Source organism: Schistocerca cancellata, chromosome 12 (genome assembly GCF_023864275.1).
Source record: "Schistocerca cancellata isolate TAMUIC-IGC-003103 chromosome 12, iqSchCanc2.1, whole genome shotgun sequence".
NCBI lineage: Eukaryota > Metazoa > Arthropoda > Insecta > Orthoptera > Acrididae > Schistocerca > Schistocerca cancellata.
The window spans coordinates 55,879,772-55,894,502 of record NC_064637.1 but is presented as its reverse complement, the minus strand read 5'-3'; the positions used below and the strand labels follow the sequence as shown (position 1 = coordinate 55,894,502).

Here is a 14,731-nt window from a genome sequence, read left to right as displayed (position 1 = left end):
GGGAAACATGATCTTCATGAACTGGTGTATGTGTTCTGCAACCAGTGTACGATATTCTTTGGCCGTCATAGCGCATTGCACGAGCTCCACTCGACCCATGGATGCCCACGTGAATGTTTCCCAGAGTATAATGGAGCCGCCGCCACCTTGTCTCTGTCTCTCAGTGTAAGTGCCGAGTAGCTGTTTCCCTGGAAGACAACGGACTCGTGCGCACCCATCGGCATGATAAAGAGGCTATTGGGATTTATCAGACCGTTTGATGCTCTTCCACTCGTAATCTTACCCTCCCACACATCGCTATTACAATTTTCCATCTTTGCACAAATTTTGAAAGCTTTGAGAGGTGTAAGATATACAAAAGAAAAACTTCTTATCTTGATTTTCTCTTCTTGTTGTTGGCTCCACTTTTTGTGTCTAAGGGTACACTCTTGTGGCTGTAATTTTTATAACGTTGCGGGTTCCTGTTGAACTGAATAATTGAAGATTTTCCTGTATATCTCTTGAATTTTATTCTTTGTCACATTATTAAATATCACACTGACTTTACATTTTCCACGTTCAAAAAACAAGTAATTACATTGTTGTTGACAAACTTGGAAAAAGTCAACTTCCATGGGAGGCATGCCTACTACTCCTAACATTCTGCAGTACTCACAATATTCCAAAGAGTTTACAAACATTCTTTACAAAAGAAGAATCATCACCAAGATATATCATTATTTTACAGAGGAGTCCAGGAATAAATTTAATAACTAGCATTAGGTTGCATAATTAATAATATGAATTTTAAATATTCCAGAAATTTCATAATTTCAAATATTTTTAAAAGAAGAGTTATTTTAACTGCACATACATTGTACTAACAAATTAATTTCTTTTTACACATTTTAACCTGAAATATGATACATTGTATACAAAATCATATGAAATTCATTTAGTTAAACAGCTGAGATAATGTTCACCATGTAAGAATTGATAGTATACATGTTATTAGTCATTTCTGTAAAAAAAGGTAGTGTTAGAGAAGGGTGTCACATTAACGCACTGCACCACCATCCAGTGCTGACGGTCGTGTGCCCATTTCAGTCGTAGTTGCCAATGTCGCGTTGACATTGGCGCATGGGTCATTGGCTATGGTGGTCCATCATTTGGAGTTTTGGGTGCACTGTTTAGACACACTTGTACTCTGCCCAGCATTAAAGTCTAATGTTACTTCCACCGCAGTTCACTGCATGCCCTATTTCACCAGTCTGCACAGCCTACGATGTCTGACATCTGTAATGATGAGATCTGGACGTAGTTTCATCTTGGTTTTGCCACGCATTGAAGACACTCACCACAGCACTCCTTGACAAGACATGCAGTTTCTGAAATTCGCAATCTGCCCTTGGTCAAACTCTGTTTGATTGTGCTCCTTTCCCATTCTACACACAGGCCACACACTCTGTGATACTGCATGCACCATGCATGTGTCTGACAAGCAGTCCTTCCTCACCAGGCGATGCTGCTATCACCTGGAAGGGTTTATGTCAATAGTACGAGGTGCATTCAAGTTCTAAGGCCTCCAATTTTTTTTCTCCGGACTGGAAAGAGATAGAAACATGTGCATTGTTTTAAAATGAGGCCGCATTCATTGTCAATACGTCCCAGAGATGGCAGCACCGTACGGCAGATGGAATTTTACCGCCAGCAGCGAGAATGAGAACTGTTTTGAATACTTAAAATGGCGACGTTTTCCTTACTTGAACAGCTTGCAATCATTCGTTTTCTGAATTTGTGTGGTGTGAAACCAATTGAAATTCTTCGACAGTTGAAGGAGACATGTGGTGATGGAGTTATGGATGTGCTGAAAGTGCGTTCGTGGGTGCGACAGTTTAATGAGGGCAGAACATCGTGTGACAACAAACCGAAACAACCTCGGGCTCACACAAGCCGGTCTGACGACACGATTGAGAAAGTGGAGAGAATTGTTTTGGGGGATCGACGAATGACTGTTGAACAGATCGCCTCCATAGTTGGCATTTCAGTGGGTTCTGTGCACACAATCCTGCATGACGACCTGAAAATGCGAAAAGTGTCATTCAGGTGGGTGCCACGATTGCTGACGGACAACCACAGGGCTGCCCGTGTGGCATGTTGCCGAGCAATGTTGACGCGCAACGACAGCACAAATGGGACTTTCTTTTCGTCGGTTGTGATAATGGATGAGATGTGGATGCCATTTTTCAATCCAGAAACAAAGCGCCAGTCAGCTCAATGGAAGCACACAGATTCACCGCCACCAAAAAAATTTCGGGTAACCGCCAGTGCTGAAAAAATGATGGTGTCCATGTTCTGGGACAGCGAGGGCGTAATCCTTACCCATTGCGTTCCAAAGGGCACTACGGTAACAGGTGCATCCTACGAAAATGTTTTGAAGAACAAATTCCTTCCTGCACTGCAACAAAAACGTCCGGGAAGGGCTGCGCGTGTGCTGTTTCACCAAGACAACGCACCCGCACGTTGAGCTAACGTTACGCAACAGTTTCTTTGTGATAACAACTTTGAAGTGATTCCTCATGCTCCCTACTCTCCTGACCTGGCTCCTAGTGACTTTTGGCTTTTTCCAACAATGAAAGACACTCCCCGTGGCCGCACATTCACCAGCTGTGCTGCTATTGCCTCAGCGATTTTGCAGTGGTCAAAACAGACTCCTAAAGAAGCCTTCGCCGCTGCATGGAATCATGGCGTCAGCATTGTGAAAAATGTGTACGTCTGCAGGGCGATTACGTCGAGAAGTAACGCCAGTTTCATCGATTTCGGGTGAGTAGTTAATTAGAAAAAAATCGGAGGCCTTAGAACTTGAATGCACCTCGTAGGTCATAATGTTCCAGCTAGTCAGTGTATTTACTCTGTTTGCTTCATGTTGCCATACTATGTAGTATAATAATGATTTTGCGGTTTGATCGTAGGCAGAACTGCAGCAGAGCTTCCCACTGGGATTGACTATTCCCAAGGGCGGGCCTTACATCTGTACGGCGTGCCACAAGGAATTCCGGGACAAGGCGACTCTCAGCAGGCACTTCCGCAGACATACAGGTTTGACAATTTATTTCTGTACCTTTCTTGTCTTGAGTTTACTGTGCTTTGTATTTGCCTGCGTTGTTGTTACTGTCTTCTGGTTCTTTACAGTTAAATGTTTGCAACCATGTACATAGATTGAGGGGGGTTGTGGGGGCTCAAACCCATCCCGAAATGTCGATGGAGCTAAAAAGAGGGAAAAGTGATCTTAAAATCAAATGCAGTGTAATCATTATTTTAAACTTACTGCATATTCAAATGGTGGCTATTGCCAGTGTGGCGTAATGCGTGAGGGGCTTACAGCATCGATGATCCAGAATTGGCTACGATGTTGGCACCAATGTGTTGACTTAGCCTCAGAGGTATACGGTTTGTCTTGAGTCCTGGAAAGCTCAGCTAGCATTGTCCCTACACTAATTGTCACAGATGTCGAGGCCGGTTGTAGTGGGAACACGTTCGTCGACATGGCTGCAGGTTAGAACTACCACTGGTGTTGCACTTCCTAGTCAATGCAGAAATCATTGTTATCATAATGAGTATTTTCTTAAATGTTCATTTTAATTAGTGTTATGTAGGAGAGAGGAACAGTTAGCATGCAAAATGATAGTGTCTTTGCTTTGTTACATTTGTGTTTCGACATTTGTGTTTGTTGTGTATTTGTACTTCACAAGCCACAACACGGTATGTGAGGCTGGGTTCTTTAGTGTCAGCACACTTACTTCTGGCAGTTCCATTCGCGTACAGTCCCCAGAAAAAGTCCGCTTTTATGCCTGAGCATTTGCCCTGATTTCGCCAATGTTGTTATAATGATCCACGTGCAGTATATGAAGGGGTGTTCAATAAGTAATGCAACATCCTTTTTTCCTCAGCCAATTTCACTGGACAAAAATGCAGAATTTGCTGTGGAACATCGTGGAATATTCCTGTTTCAGCAACTACAATTTCATGAAGTTCTGGTATGTGGCAGCACTATACATAGCAGTCAATGGAGATACGATCCATGCAGAAAGCGGCAATTGAATTTCTTTTGGCAGAAAACCAGAGCATCACATATATTCATAAGCACCAGCAGAATGTCTACAGAGTCATAGTGGGGAGGGGGGGGGTGGGGAGTACTGCAAATTGTTGGTGTAGCATGTGTCATCATTGCAACAATTTCACACAAATTCGTCTGATCAACTGCATGCCCGCCGGCCACAAACACCTGTGACTCCTACAATGTGTGAACATGTGGACACACTCATTCGAGGTGATTGTCACACCACAAATACGTCGCTGCACACCTGGACACATTGCTGCACAACTGGACGTCTCTATCGGTAGTGCTGAAACACTCATCTGCCAGTTGGGGTACTCACAAGGGAACCTCCGCATTGCACCCCCCTCAGATTTAGTTATAAGTTGGCACAGTGGATAGGCCTTGAGAAACTGAACACAGATGAACCGAGAAAACAGGAAGAAGTTGTGTGGAACTATGAAAAAAATAAGCAAAATATACAAACTGAGTAGTCCATGTGCACGATAGGCAACATCGAGGAGACTGTGAGCTCAGGAGCGCCGTGGTCCCGTGGTTAGTGTGACCACCTGCGGAACGAGAGGTCCTCGGTTCAAGTCTACCCTCGAGTGAAAAGTTTAATTTTTTGTTTTCAGACAATTATCAAAGTTCAGGTACTCACACATAATCAACTTCGCTCTCCAAAATTCCAGGACATGTTCAGATTTGCTTGGACATATGCAGGATTTGACGGTCTACACAAGGAAAAATTTGAAATCGTTAAAAACATATGTTTTGACAGAGCACAGGGAAAACTGTGCGACTGGGAAACTGTTGCATTCATTTGTTGCAGTTTACGTGACACACTCTTATGTTTTCATCACATTTTTGCGAGTGATTATCACATCCACAAGAAAACCTAAATCGCGCAAGGTAGAAGAATCTTTTTACCCATTTGCCAAGTGTAGAAGTTAGGTGGGTCGACAACATATTCCTGTCACGTGACGCACATGCCGTCACCAGTGTCATATAGAATATATCAGACGTGGTTTCCTGTGGAGGAATTGGTTGACCTATGACCTTGCGATCAAATGTTTTCGGTTCCCATCGGAGAGGCACGTCCTTGCATCTACTAATCGCACGGTTTTGCGGTGCGGTCGCAAAACACAGACACTAAACTTATTACAGTGAACAGAGACGTCAATGAACGAATGGACAGATCATAACTTTGCAAAAATAAAAAAATTAAAATTTTTACTCGAGGGAAGACTTGAACCCAGGTCCTCTTGTTCCGCAGGTGGTCACGCTAACCACGGAACCACGGCGCTCCTGAGCTTAAATTATCCTCAGTGTTGCCTATCTTGCGCACGGACTACTCAGTTTCTATATTTTGCTTTTTTTTTTCGTAGTTCCACACAACTTCTTCTTGTTTTCTCGATTGATCTGTGTTCAGTTTTTGAAGGCCTATCCACTGTGCCAACTTATAACTAAAGCTGAGGGGTGTGCGATGGGGAGGTTCCCTTGTCAGAGGTGTGTACCAGCTGGGATACTCACCGCTCGACAGAAGACTACAGAGAACAATGAAGGACTGTTTGTTCTGGATTGCTTGCACATTACAGGGCTGATCGTGACAGATGTTTGTCGAACATTGTCATGTGGGTTCATCACTTCGAACTGGAAACAAAACGGCAATTCATTGTGTGGTGTCACACCACCTCTTTTCTGAAGAAAAACTTCAAAACTGCACCCTCAGCCGGTTAAGTCGACATGATGGCCTTCTGGGATGCTGGATAGTTACTCTGTTTGATATACTCCCTCAGGGTGCAATGAGCAATTCTGAAGCACAGGGTGGTCCATTGATAGTGACCGGGCCAAATATCTCACAAAATAAGCGTCAAATGAAAAAGCTACAAAGAATGAAACTTGTCTAGCTTGAAGGGGGAAACCAGATGGCGCTATGGTTGGCCTGCTAGATGGCGCTGCCATAGGTCAAATGGACATTTTTTAAAAATAGGAACCCCCATTTTTTATTATATATTCGTGTAGCACGTAAAGAAATAGGAATGTTTTAGTTGGACCACTTTTTTCGCTTTGCGATAGATAGCACTGCAATAGTCACAAACTTACAAGTACGTGGTATCACGTAACATTCCACCAGTGCGGACGGTATTTGCTTTGTGATACATTACCCGTGTCAAAGTGGGCTGTTTACCAATTGCGGAAAAGGTCGATATTGTGTGGATGTATGGCTAATGTGATCAAAATGCCCAAGGGCCGTGTGCTATGTATGCTGCTCGGTATCCTGGACGACATCATCCAAGTGTCCGGACTGTTCGCCGGATAGTTACATTATTTAAGGAAACAGGAAGTGTTCAGCCACATGTGAAACGTCCACCACAACCTGCAACAAATGATGATGACCAAGTAGGTGTTTTAGCTACTGTTGTGGCTAATCTGCACATCAGTAGCAGACAAATTGCACGAGGATTGGGAATCTGAAAAATGTCGGTGTTGAGAATGCTACATCAACATCGATTGCACCCGTACCATATTTCTGTGCACCAGGAATTGCATGGTGACGACTTTGAATGTCGTGTACAGTTCTGCCACTTGGCACAAGAGAAATTACGGCACGATGACAGAGTTTTTGCACGCGTTCTATTTAGCAACAAAGCATCATTCGCCAACAGCAGTAATGTAAACTGGCATAATATGCACTATTGGGCAACGGAAAATCCACGGTGGCTGTGACATGTGGTACATCAGCGACCTTGGCGGATTAATGTATGGTGCGGCATTATGGGAAGGAGGATAATTGGTCCCCATTTTATCGATGCCAATCTAAATGGTGCAATGTATGCTGATTTCCTACGTAATGTTCTGCCAATGTTACTACAAGATGTTTCACTGCATGACCGAATGGTGATGTACTTCCAACATGATGGATGTCCGGCACTTAGCTCGCGTGCAGTTGAAGCGGTATTGAATAGCATATTTCATGACAGGTGGATTGGTCGTCGAAGCACCATGACCAGCACATTCACCGGATCTGACGTCCCCGGATTTCTTTCTGTGGGGAAAGTTGCAGGATATTTGCTACCGTGATCCACTGACAATGCCTGACAACTTGCGTCAGCGCATTCTCAATGCATGTGCGAACATTACGGAAGGCGAACTACTCGCTGTTGAGAGGAATGTCGTTACACGTATTGCCAAATGCACTGAGGTTGACGGACATCATTTTGAGCATTTATTGCATTATTGTTGTATTTACAGGTAATCACACTGTAACAGCATGCGTTCTCGGAAATAAGTTCACAAAGGTACATGTATCACATTGGAACAACCGAAATGAAATGTTCAAACATACCTACGTTCTGTATTTTAATTTAAAAAACCTACCTGTTACCAACTGTTCGTCTTAAGTTGTGAGACATATGTTTGTGACTATTACAGTGCCATCTATCACAATGCGAAAAAAGTGGTCCAACTAAAACATTCATATTTCTTTACGTACTACACGAATATGTAATAAAAAATGGGGGTTCGTGCAGTAGCCACCAGAAAGATCGCGGGAGGCACACATCGGCACGGTGCGTCACGACAGTAATTGCCGCAAGTTAAGTCCCGTCCACCAGAGGGCACCCTAGAATTCAGCCACGCCCTCTGCTGTTGTAACAACAACAACAACAACAACAACTCGGGCAGCACGGGTTGTGCCCAGTCAGTTCACATCGGGTAGGTCTAGCAGACAGTTCCCGGTCTACACTAGGTAAAGTGTGATGGAAACGTGAATCATGTCACTACACAATTAGCGACGAGTAGAGACGTTCTTTCGCGTGTTGCGTCGTTGTTCCGGTTTTGCAGCTTATCCACGGCATGGAGGATTTGGTGCAGGTTTTGGTTGAGCAGCAGACGGAGCTCATGGCAACCGTGAAACAAGTGCTTCCAGCGTTGCTCTCCACGCAGTCTGCTCCAGAGCTGTTCCCCCGTATGACGAGACGGCGGAGGATTGGGACGCATATGAACATTGTCTTCGGCAGCATTTCGAGGCATTTCATGTTGCCGATGCGGAGGTATGTCGTGCTCTTTTCTTGTCTTGGATATCTCCCTCGCTGTATAAAGTTTTGCGGCAGCCAGCGCCGTTGCAGGAACCCTCGTCCTTGTCTTTTGACGCATTGCGTTCACTGCTGTCTTCATATTATCGCTGCCGCACGCATGTTGTGGCGGTTAGGGTCGAGTTCTATCAATGCAAGAAACAGCCCCATCAGTCTTACCGGGCGCGGGCCACTTCCTTGCACGGTCTTAGTCGCAAGTGTCATTTTGTCACGGAGTAGTCGCGAGAGTCGTATGCCCATGTTATGGTGCGCAATGTCATTGTTCGTTCGGCCCCTGATAGGGAGGTCCGGCAACGGGCCCTGCAGTTGGAAGACCCTTCTTTTGAGGAAGTCCTGTCCATTGCTCAGTCGTATGAAGTCTCTCACGCCGCAGGTCAACAGTTGGAAGCGTGGTGCGACGTCGCGGCGGTTCAGGGCGGTGTGGCCGCATCCACTGCATCCGGGGTGGACGACGTGCAAACGGTACGTTCCGGCCGTTACGGCCGCTCCCGCATGGGGCATAAACAGTGTTCTGACCACCGGCCCCTGTTACCGTCCTGTGCGTTGTGCTATATACAACGCAATCAGTCAGAGTGCCCCCAGCATTGGGCCGTTTGTCACAAATGTAATAAAAAAGGACACATTGCTAAAGTTTGCTGCTCAGCCTCAAAAGAATCGAAGGACATGGACGTTGACATTCAGGAAGTTTCATCGGGCCAGGCTCCCGACGCATCGGCATGCAAACTCTTTATCGAGGTGTCGGTTCGGTCGTGCCAATTACAACTGCAAGTAGATACGGGCGCGGCAGTTTCCTTGTTGCTATGCACAAACTTACTCCGACCTTGGGTCGCCCCCGTTGGCGCCAGTTTACCGGCATCTACGCGGTTATGGTAACCAGTTCATTTCCCTACTGGGTCAATTCACTACTGTCGTTACTTACAAATCCGTTACTCGGCCTCTTACTTTTATTGTTGTCAGTGATGCGAGCTCCGCTAACCTTTTTGGGTCGGATGCCTTTCAAGCTTTCGGTTTTTCTATTGCAGATACCATACTGTTGGTCTCCGAAGATGTTCCCTATCAGTCATTGGAATCTTTGATCTCTGACTTTAAGGATATCTTTGGTGAGGGCCTGGGGTGTGTTTCAGACTTTGAAGCTCACTTGACTTTGAAGGCGTCGGCTCGCCCGCGTTTTCTACGCGCGAGGCAGATCCCCTTGGCTCTCCGCCCTCAGGTAAAAGCAGAGCTAGGCTGGCTGACAGCCCTAGGGGTCGTTCTTCCCATTTCTTCTAGTGAGTGGGCTTCGCCCATCATTATTGTCAGGAAACCCTCGGGAAAATTAAGTCTTTGTGGCGATTTCAAGGCCACCATTAATTCCCAATTGGTGGTGGACACCTATGCCTTGCCTCGTTCTGATGAATTGTTCTCCGCCATGGCGGGAGGCCAATATTTTTCTAAAATCGATCTTTCGGAGGCTTATCATCGAATACCACTTGATGAGGACTCCAAACGGCTGGCGGTCGTCAACACCCCGTTTGGCCTTTACCAATACCAGTGGTTGGCCTTCAGAATATCCGGTGCCCCAGCGATATTTCAGCGTTATCTTGAGCACGTCATGTTGACAATCCCTCATTGTATTAATTACCTGGACGACATAATTGTCACAGGCCACAGCACGAAGGAACACTTGCACAACCTTAGAGCCCTCTTTCTCAAATTCAGGTCCGTGGGCCTGCGTTGCAACCTGCGTAAGTCGAATTTCTTCCAACCGTACATTGAGTATGTGGGCTACACCATCTCTCGGCACGGCATCCAGCCGCCAGGAAGTTTGGTCCAAGATATCGTCGACCTTCTGCAGCCCGCTTCGCTGAAAGAGTTACAAGCTTTTTTAGGCAAGATTGCCTACTACCACTGGTTCATTCCCAGGGCTTCCACCATAGCCCATCTCCTGTACTGCCTTCTGTGCAAGGGTGTTCCTTTTGATAGGTCGCCTGCATGCGAGCGAGCGTTCACCTCGTTGAAGGGCCCCCTCACGTCAACGCCTTGTTTGGCTACTTTTGACCCCAATAAGCTGTTGATTCTGGCTACAGATGCTTCGCAGTATGGGATGGGGGCAGTCCTGGCCCATCGAAACGCGGATGGCTCCGAGCAGCCACTGGCGTTTGCGTCTAAAACTCTTAGTCCCGCGCAGGCCCATTACTCCCAGGTGGAAAAAGAGGCTTTGGCCATTGTCTACGCTGTTACCAAGTTTCACCATTTCTTGTACGGCACGAAGCCAGTTAATCACTGACCATAAGCCATTAATATCGTTATTTGGCCCCGCCTCTCAGATTCTGGATAGGGCGGCCCACAGACTGCAGCGCTGGGCCTTGTTCCCCTCTAAGTACCATTATGACATTCATTTTCGCCCTACTGGACAGCATGCCAATGCCGATGCTCTTTCCTGTCTTCTGGTGGGCCCAGATCCTAAGTTCGAGCTGGAGGAAATCATGTGTTTTCATTTGGATGTGGCGTCCTGCCAAGCGGTTGATGGCTTCCCGATCACTAGTTCTAGTCGCCAGAGAAACGGCAGCTGACCCGATTCTCTGACAAGTAGTTCGCCTCATTCAGCAGGGGTGGTCGTCCCGACCTCCAGGTCGGGCCTCAGACCCTCTTCGTAATTATTTTGTTCTACGAGACCGCCTCTCAGTCTTGGAAGGAGTTCTCCTTCTGGCTACCGATGATACAGCTCCTCGCGTGGTTGTTCCTGCAAGTTTGTGAAGGGAGGTCCTCACGTTATTACATGAGGGACACTGGGGTGTTTCCCGTACTAAAACCTTGGCTCGCAGACATGTGTACTGGCCTGGTATTGACAGAGAAATTGAGCACTTGGTGGCCGCTTGTTCCCAGTGTGCGAGCCAACAGATGTCTCCCAGGTCAGCATTCTCTTCATGGCCTCCTGCAACTTAGGCATGGGAACGTGTTCACATAGATTTTGCGGGCCCGTTTCTCAATGGCTTTTGGCTCATTGTCATTGATGCTTATTCCCAATTCCCATATGTAGTTCGCTGCTCCTCAACCACTTCAGAAGTTGCCGGGTATGTCGTTCAGGGCACGTGGGTTTGGTCGCAATCCACGTTGGATACCGGCGGTGGTCCTGCGCCGCAATGGCCGCCGGCTCTATACCTTGCAGGAAGGGGACCGGGAGGTACGTCAGCACCAAAATCGGCTATGTTCACGTTTGAGCACCCACCCTCTGACCCCTCGGGTGCCGGCTTCCCCATTGCCAGCACCCATGTTGTTTTCTCAGGGGACGCTACCGCCCCTCCCCCTTGTGACTCCGCTGCACTGTGATGGTTCTCAGCCTTGGCAGCCTCCAGTAGCTCCAGCACCGGCATCGCCATCATTAGAGATGCCCTGGTGAGAGCCAGCCCCCCTCGCAGGCCCGGTTTCTCAGGAGGCTGGTTCACCTGTGGTCGTCCCTTCCCCATCATCCCCACCACTGGGTCTTGCCCCTCCCGAGGTGGACCGGGATCGGGGGTTCGACGGCTTGTCGCCCGTTCTGTCCCGGGCTCTGGTCGTGAGATGACGGGGGCCTCTTCGTGTGGGTCACTTCCAGCCGTATTCAAAGGTTCCGGCTCAAGGGTTGGCAATTCCCCCCGACTCCAGCCTTCCGATGGATGTGGGGGTCATCGCTACTGCACGACACTCCACCTTCTGATGCAGTGGATCACAGTGGCTTCAACCCCCGAAGGAGTAGAAGTGTAGTAGCCACCAGAAAGATCGTGGGAGGCGCACATTGGCACGGCGCGTCACGGACAGTAATTGCCGCAAGTTGAGTCCCGTCCACCAGAGGGCATGTGACAATTCGGCCGCACCCTCTGCTGGCGGAACAACAACAACTCAGGCAGCCCGGGCTGTGCCCAGTCAGTTCACATCAGCTAGGTCTAGCAGACAGTTCTCAGTCTACACTAGGTGAAGCGCGACGGAAACGTGAATCATGTTACTACAGTTCCTATTTAAAAAAACACAGTTGATATCCATTCAACCTATGGCAGTGCCATTTAGCGGGCCAACCATAGCGCCATCTGATTTCCCCCTTCAAGCTAGACAAGTTTCGTTCTTTGTAGTTTTTTCGTTTGACGCTTATTTCGTGAGATATTTGGCCCGGTCACGATCAGTGGACCACCCTGTATATTGTGCTACCCTCAGGAAACTGGAGAAACTACTTCAGCGTATTTGTCACCATGAAAATGGGGAAAAAAAACTTGCATAACAACGCAAGGCCTCGCACAAGTCTGTCTATGAAACTTCGTTGAACTAATCTTCCTCATTCACCCTACAGGCCAGATCACACACCTTTCGACTTCCATCCATTTAGCCCAAGTGCTGCTCTACAGGAAGCAGTACGTGGATGATGAGGACTTTATTGATGTGACAAGACATTAATTCCAACACTGATTAGTGGAGCAGTACCCTGCAGGCATACTGGCCCTTTCAATAAAGTGGCATTCATGTTTGCATCAGTATGGTAACTGAATGGCAGCAGTAGACCTTGATCTTCATTTCTAAAGGAACACTTGAAGACAGAATTTAACATTTTAGCTTTATTTTTGCTATTTTCGTATTTGGGTTCTGTATCAACGATTGTCTGAACACTCTATTTGCCTATCTTCGGGTCACACTTTGCATTGTGTCCATTATGGAGAATGTGCTGTTTCTTAAGAAGTTTCCTAATGTTGTTTGTATACTGTGGTGGGTCTCTACTGTGTACTTCTTTGGAGTGAAATATTCAGGAGAGCTTCTGTAAAGTTTGGAAGGTAGGAGACGAGGTACTGGCAGAAGAAAAGTTGTGAGGACAAGACATGAGTCGTGCTGGGGTAGCTCAGTGGGTAGAGCACTTGCCCGCAAAAGTCAAAGGCCCCGAGTTCGAGTCTTGGTCCGGCACACAGTTTTAATCTGCCAGGAAGTTTCATATCAGCGCACACTCCGCTGCAGAGTGAAAACCTCATTCTGGTATATTCTTTCATGCCTAACACTTCTGTCCTTACGCCTGATACCAATTTGCTTTGAAGCACGTGATCTTTTGTGAAAGTGTTTAATATTTTTTTTGTGGGATCTAAAATTTAAAAACCTCTCTCACACCGGCCTGATTTAGCTTCACTGATCAGGATAGTAAAAACATGCATATGTTAAGGGAATTTTCATTCACAAAGCAGGCTTATCACATTCACACAGTTCAATACTGTTCTATCCTGATTAAATTGAGCTTAACTTAAATTCCATAAGGCAGTGAAGCCATTTCGAAGTCTCGGTGCGACGAAAATTGTGTCAATCTCCTGAAAACATTTGTAATAATTATTAACTTTCGGTGATCACATGGGGAAGACCGGAGATCTGCTGGTAAGACCGTGTTAGCCTATTTATTTGAAGTAACTGGATATCTTGAGCATACAAAACGGCAGGTTCGTCCAGTGTAAATCAGACGTTCCCCACTGATCCCGTGCAACACAGCGTAGTAAGCAGACACTGTCAATAATTATCAGTTAAATAATACGCGAACACACTTACTTTAGTTTAGTTCATGTATTAAATTCCTTCTTACACAAAATCTCATCAAGATGGTGACTAGCTCGACAATACATACATATACATCCTCCTTCTTTCACGACTAATCGGCAAGCATTCCTTCATTCTTTTTATAAGAGAAAACATAGATAGCAGAGAAGCTATTCCATGGAGTAAATGGACGCTCCAAGGAATAATTGGGCTTGAAACTACTTTGCATTGATAATCGGTAGATAAGAAGAGATATTTCGAGATATGTATTGAGTTATATAATTTATAAAATTTCTGAAAATATCGCGGAGAGACCGCTGCAAGAGACATTACAAGTGCAAAGATACCCTGAATTTTCTTGCTGCAATAAATGTTTGTATTTACTTTCACTAAAGAACTATCACAGCAATTTACACACAAACTCACAGTGAACATGCAATTAAATACTGTCTCACAAAATAAATCTAGAACGCAAGGTGTAGCAAAATATACATGATTTGACACAGAATTTGATGCTCTTCATCCTTTGAAATTTTTGAGTTTCGGAAGAATTTGGGAAATACAAGAAAAAGTTGGAAATTTCATTAGTTATGTGATCCCGCCACTTCTACATCTACATCTACATCTACATCCATACTCCGCAAGCCACCTGACGGTGTGTGGCGGAGGGTACCTTCCGTACCTCTATCGGTTCTCCCTTCTATTCCAGTCTCGTATTGTTCGTGGAAAGAAGGATTGTCGGTATGCCTCTGTGTGGGCTCTAATCTCTCTGATTTTATCCTCATGGTCTCTTCGCGAGATATACGTAGGAGGGAGCAATATACTGCTTGACTCTTCGGTGAAGGTATGTTCTCGAAACTTCAATAAAAGCCCGTACCGAGCTACTGAGCGTCTCTCCTGCAGAGTCTTCCACTGGAGTTTATCTATCATCTCCGTAACCATTTCGCGATTACTAAATGATCCTGTAACGAAGCGCACTGCTCTCCGTTGGATCTTCTCTATATCTTCTATCAACCCTATCTGGTACGGATCCCACACTGCTGAG

The 14,731-nt window shown here is 46.1% G+C and overlaps 1 protein-coding gene across 2 annotated transcripts in view; it reads left to right on the top strand.

Annotated features, from left to right (window-relative positions):
- LOC126109646 (zinc finger protein 791-like) overlaps window positions 1-14,731 on the top strand; it is a 91,706-nt gene that overhangs the window by 16,752 nt on the left and 60,223 nt on the right. For both annotated transcript variants that reach the window (XM_049914695.1, XM_049914694.1), the window contains exon 5: window positions 2,952-3,078. In XM_049914695.1, coding sequence (XP_049770652.1) covers window positions 2,952-3,078 — 127 coding nt within the window. The remainder of the gene's footprint in view (window positions 1-2,951; window positions 3,079-14,731) is intronic.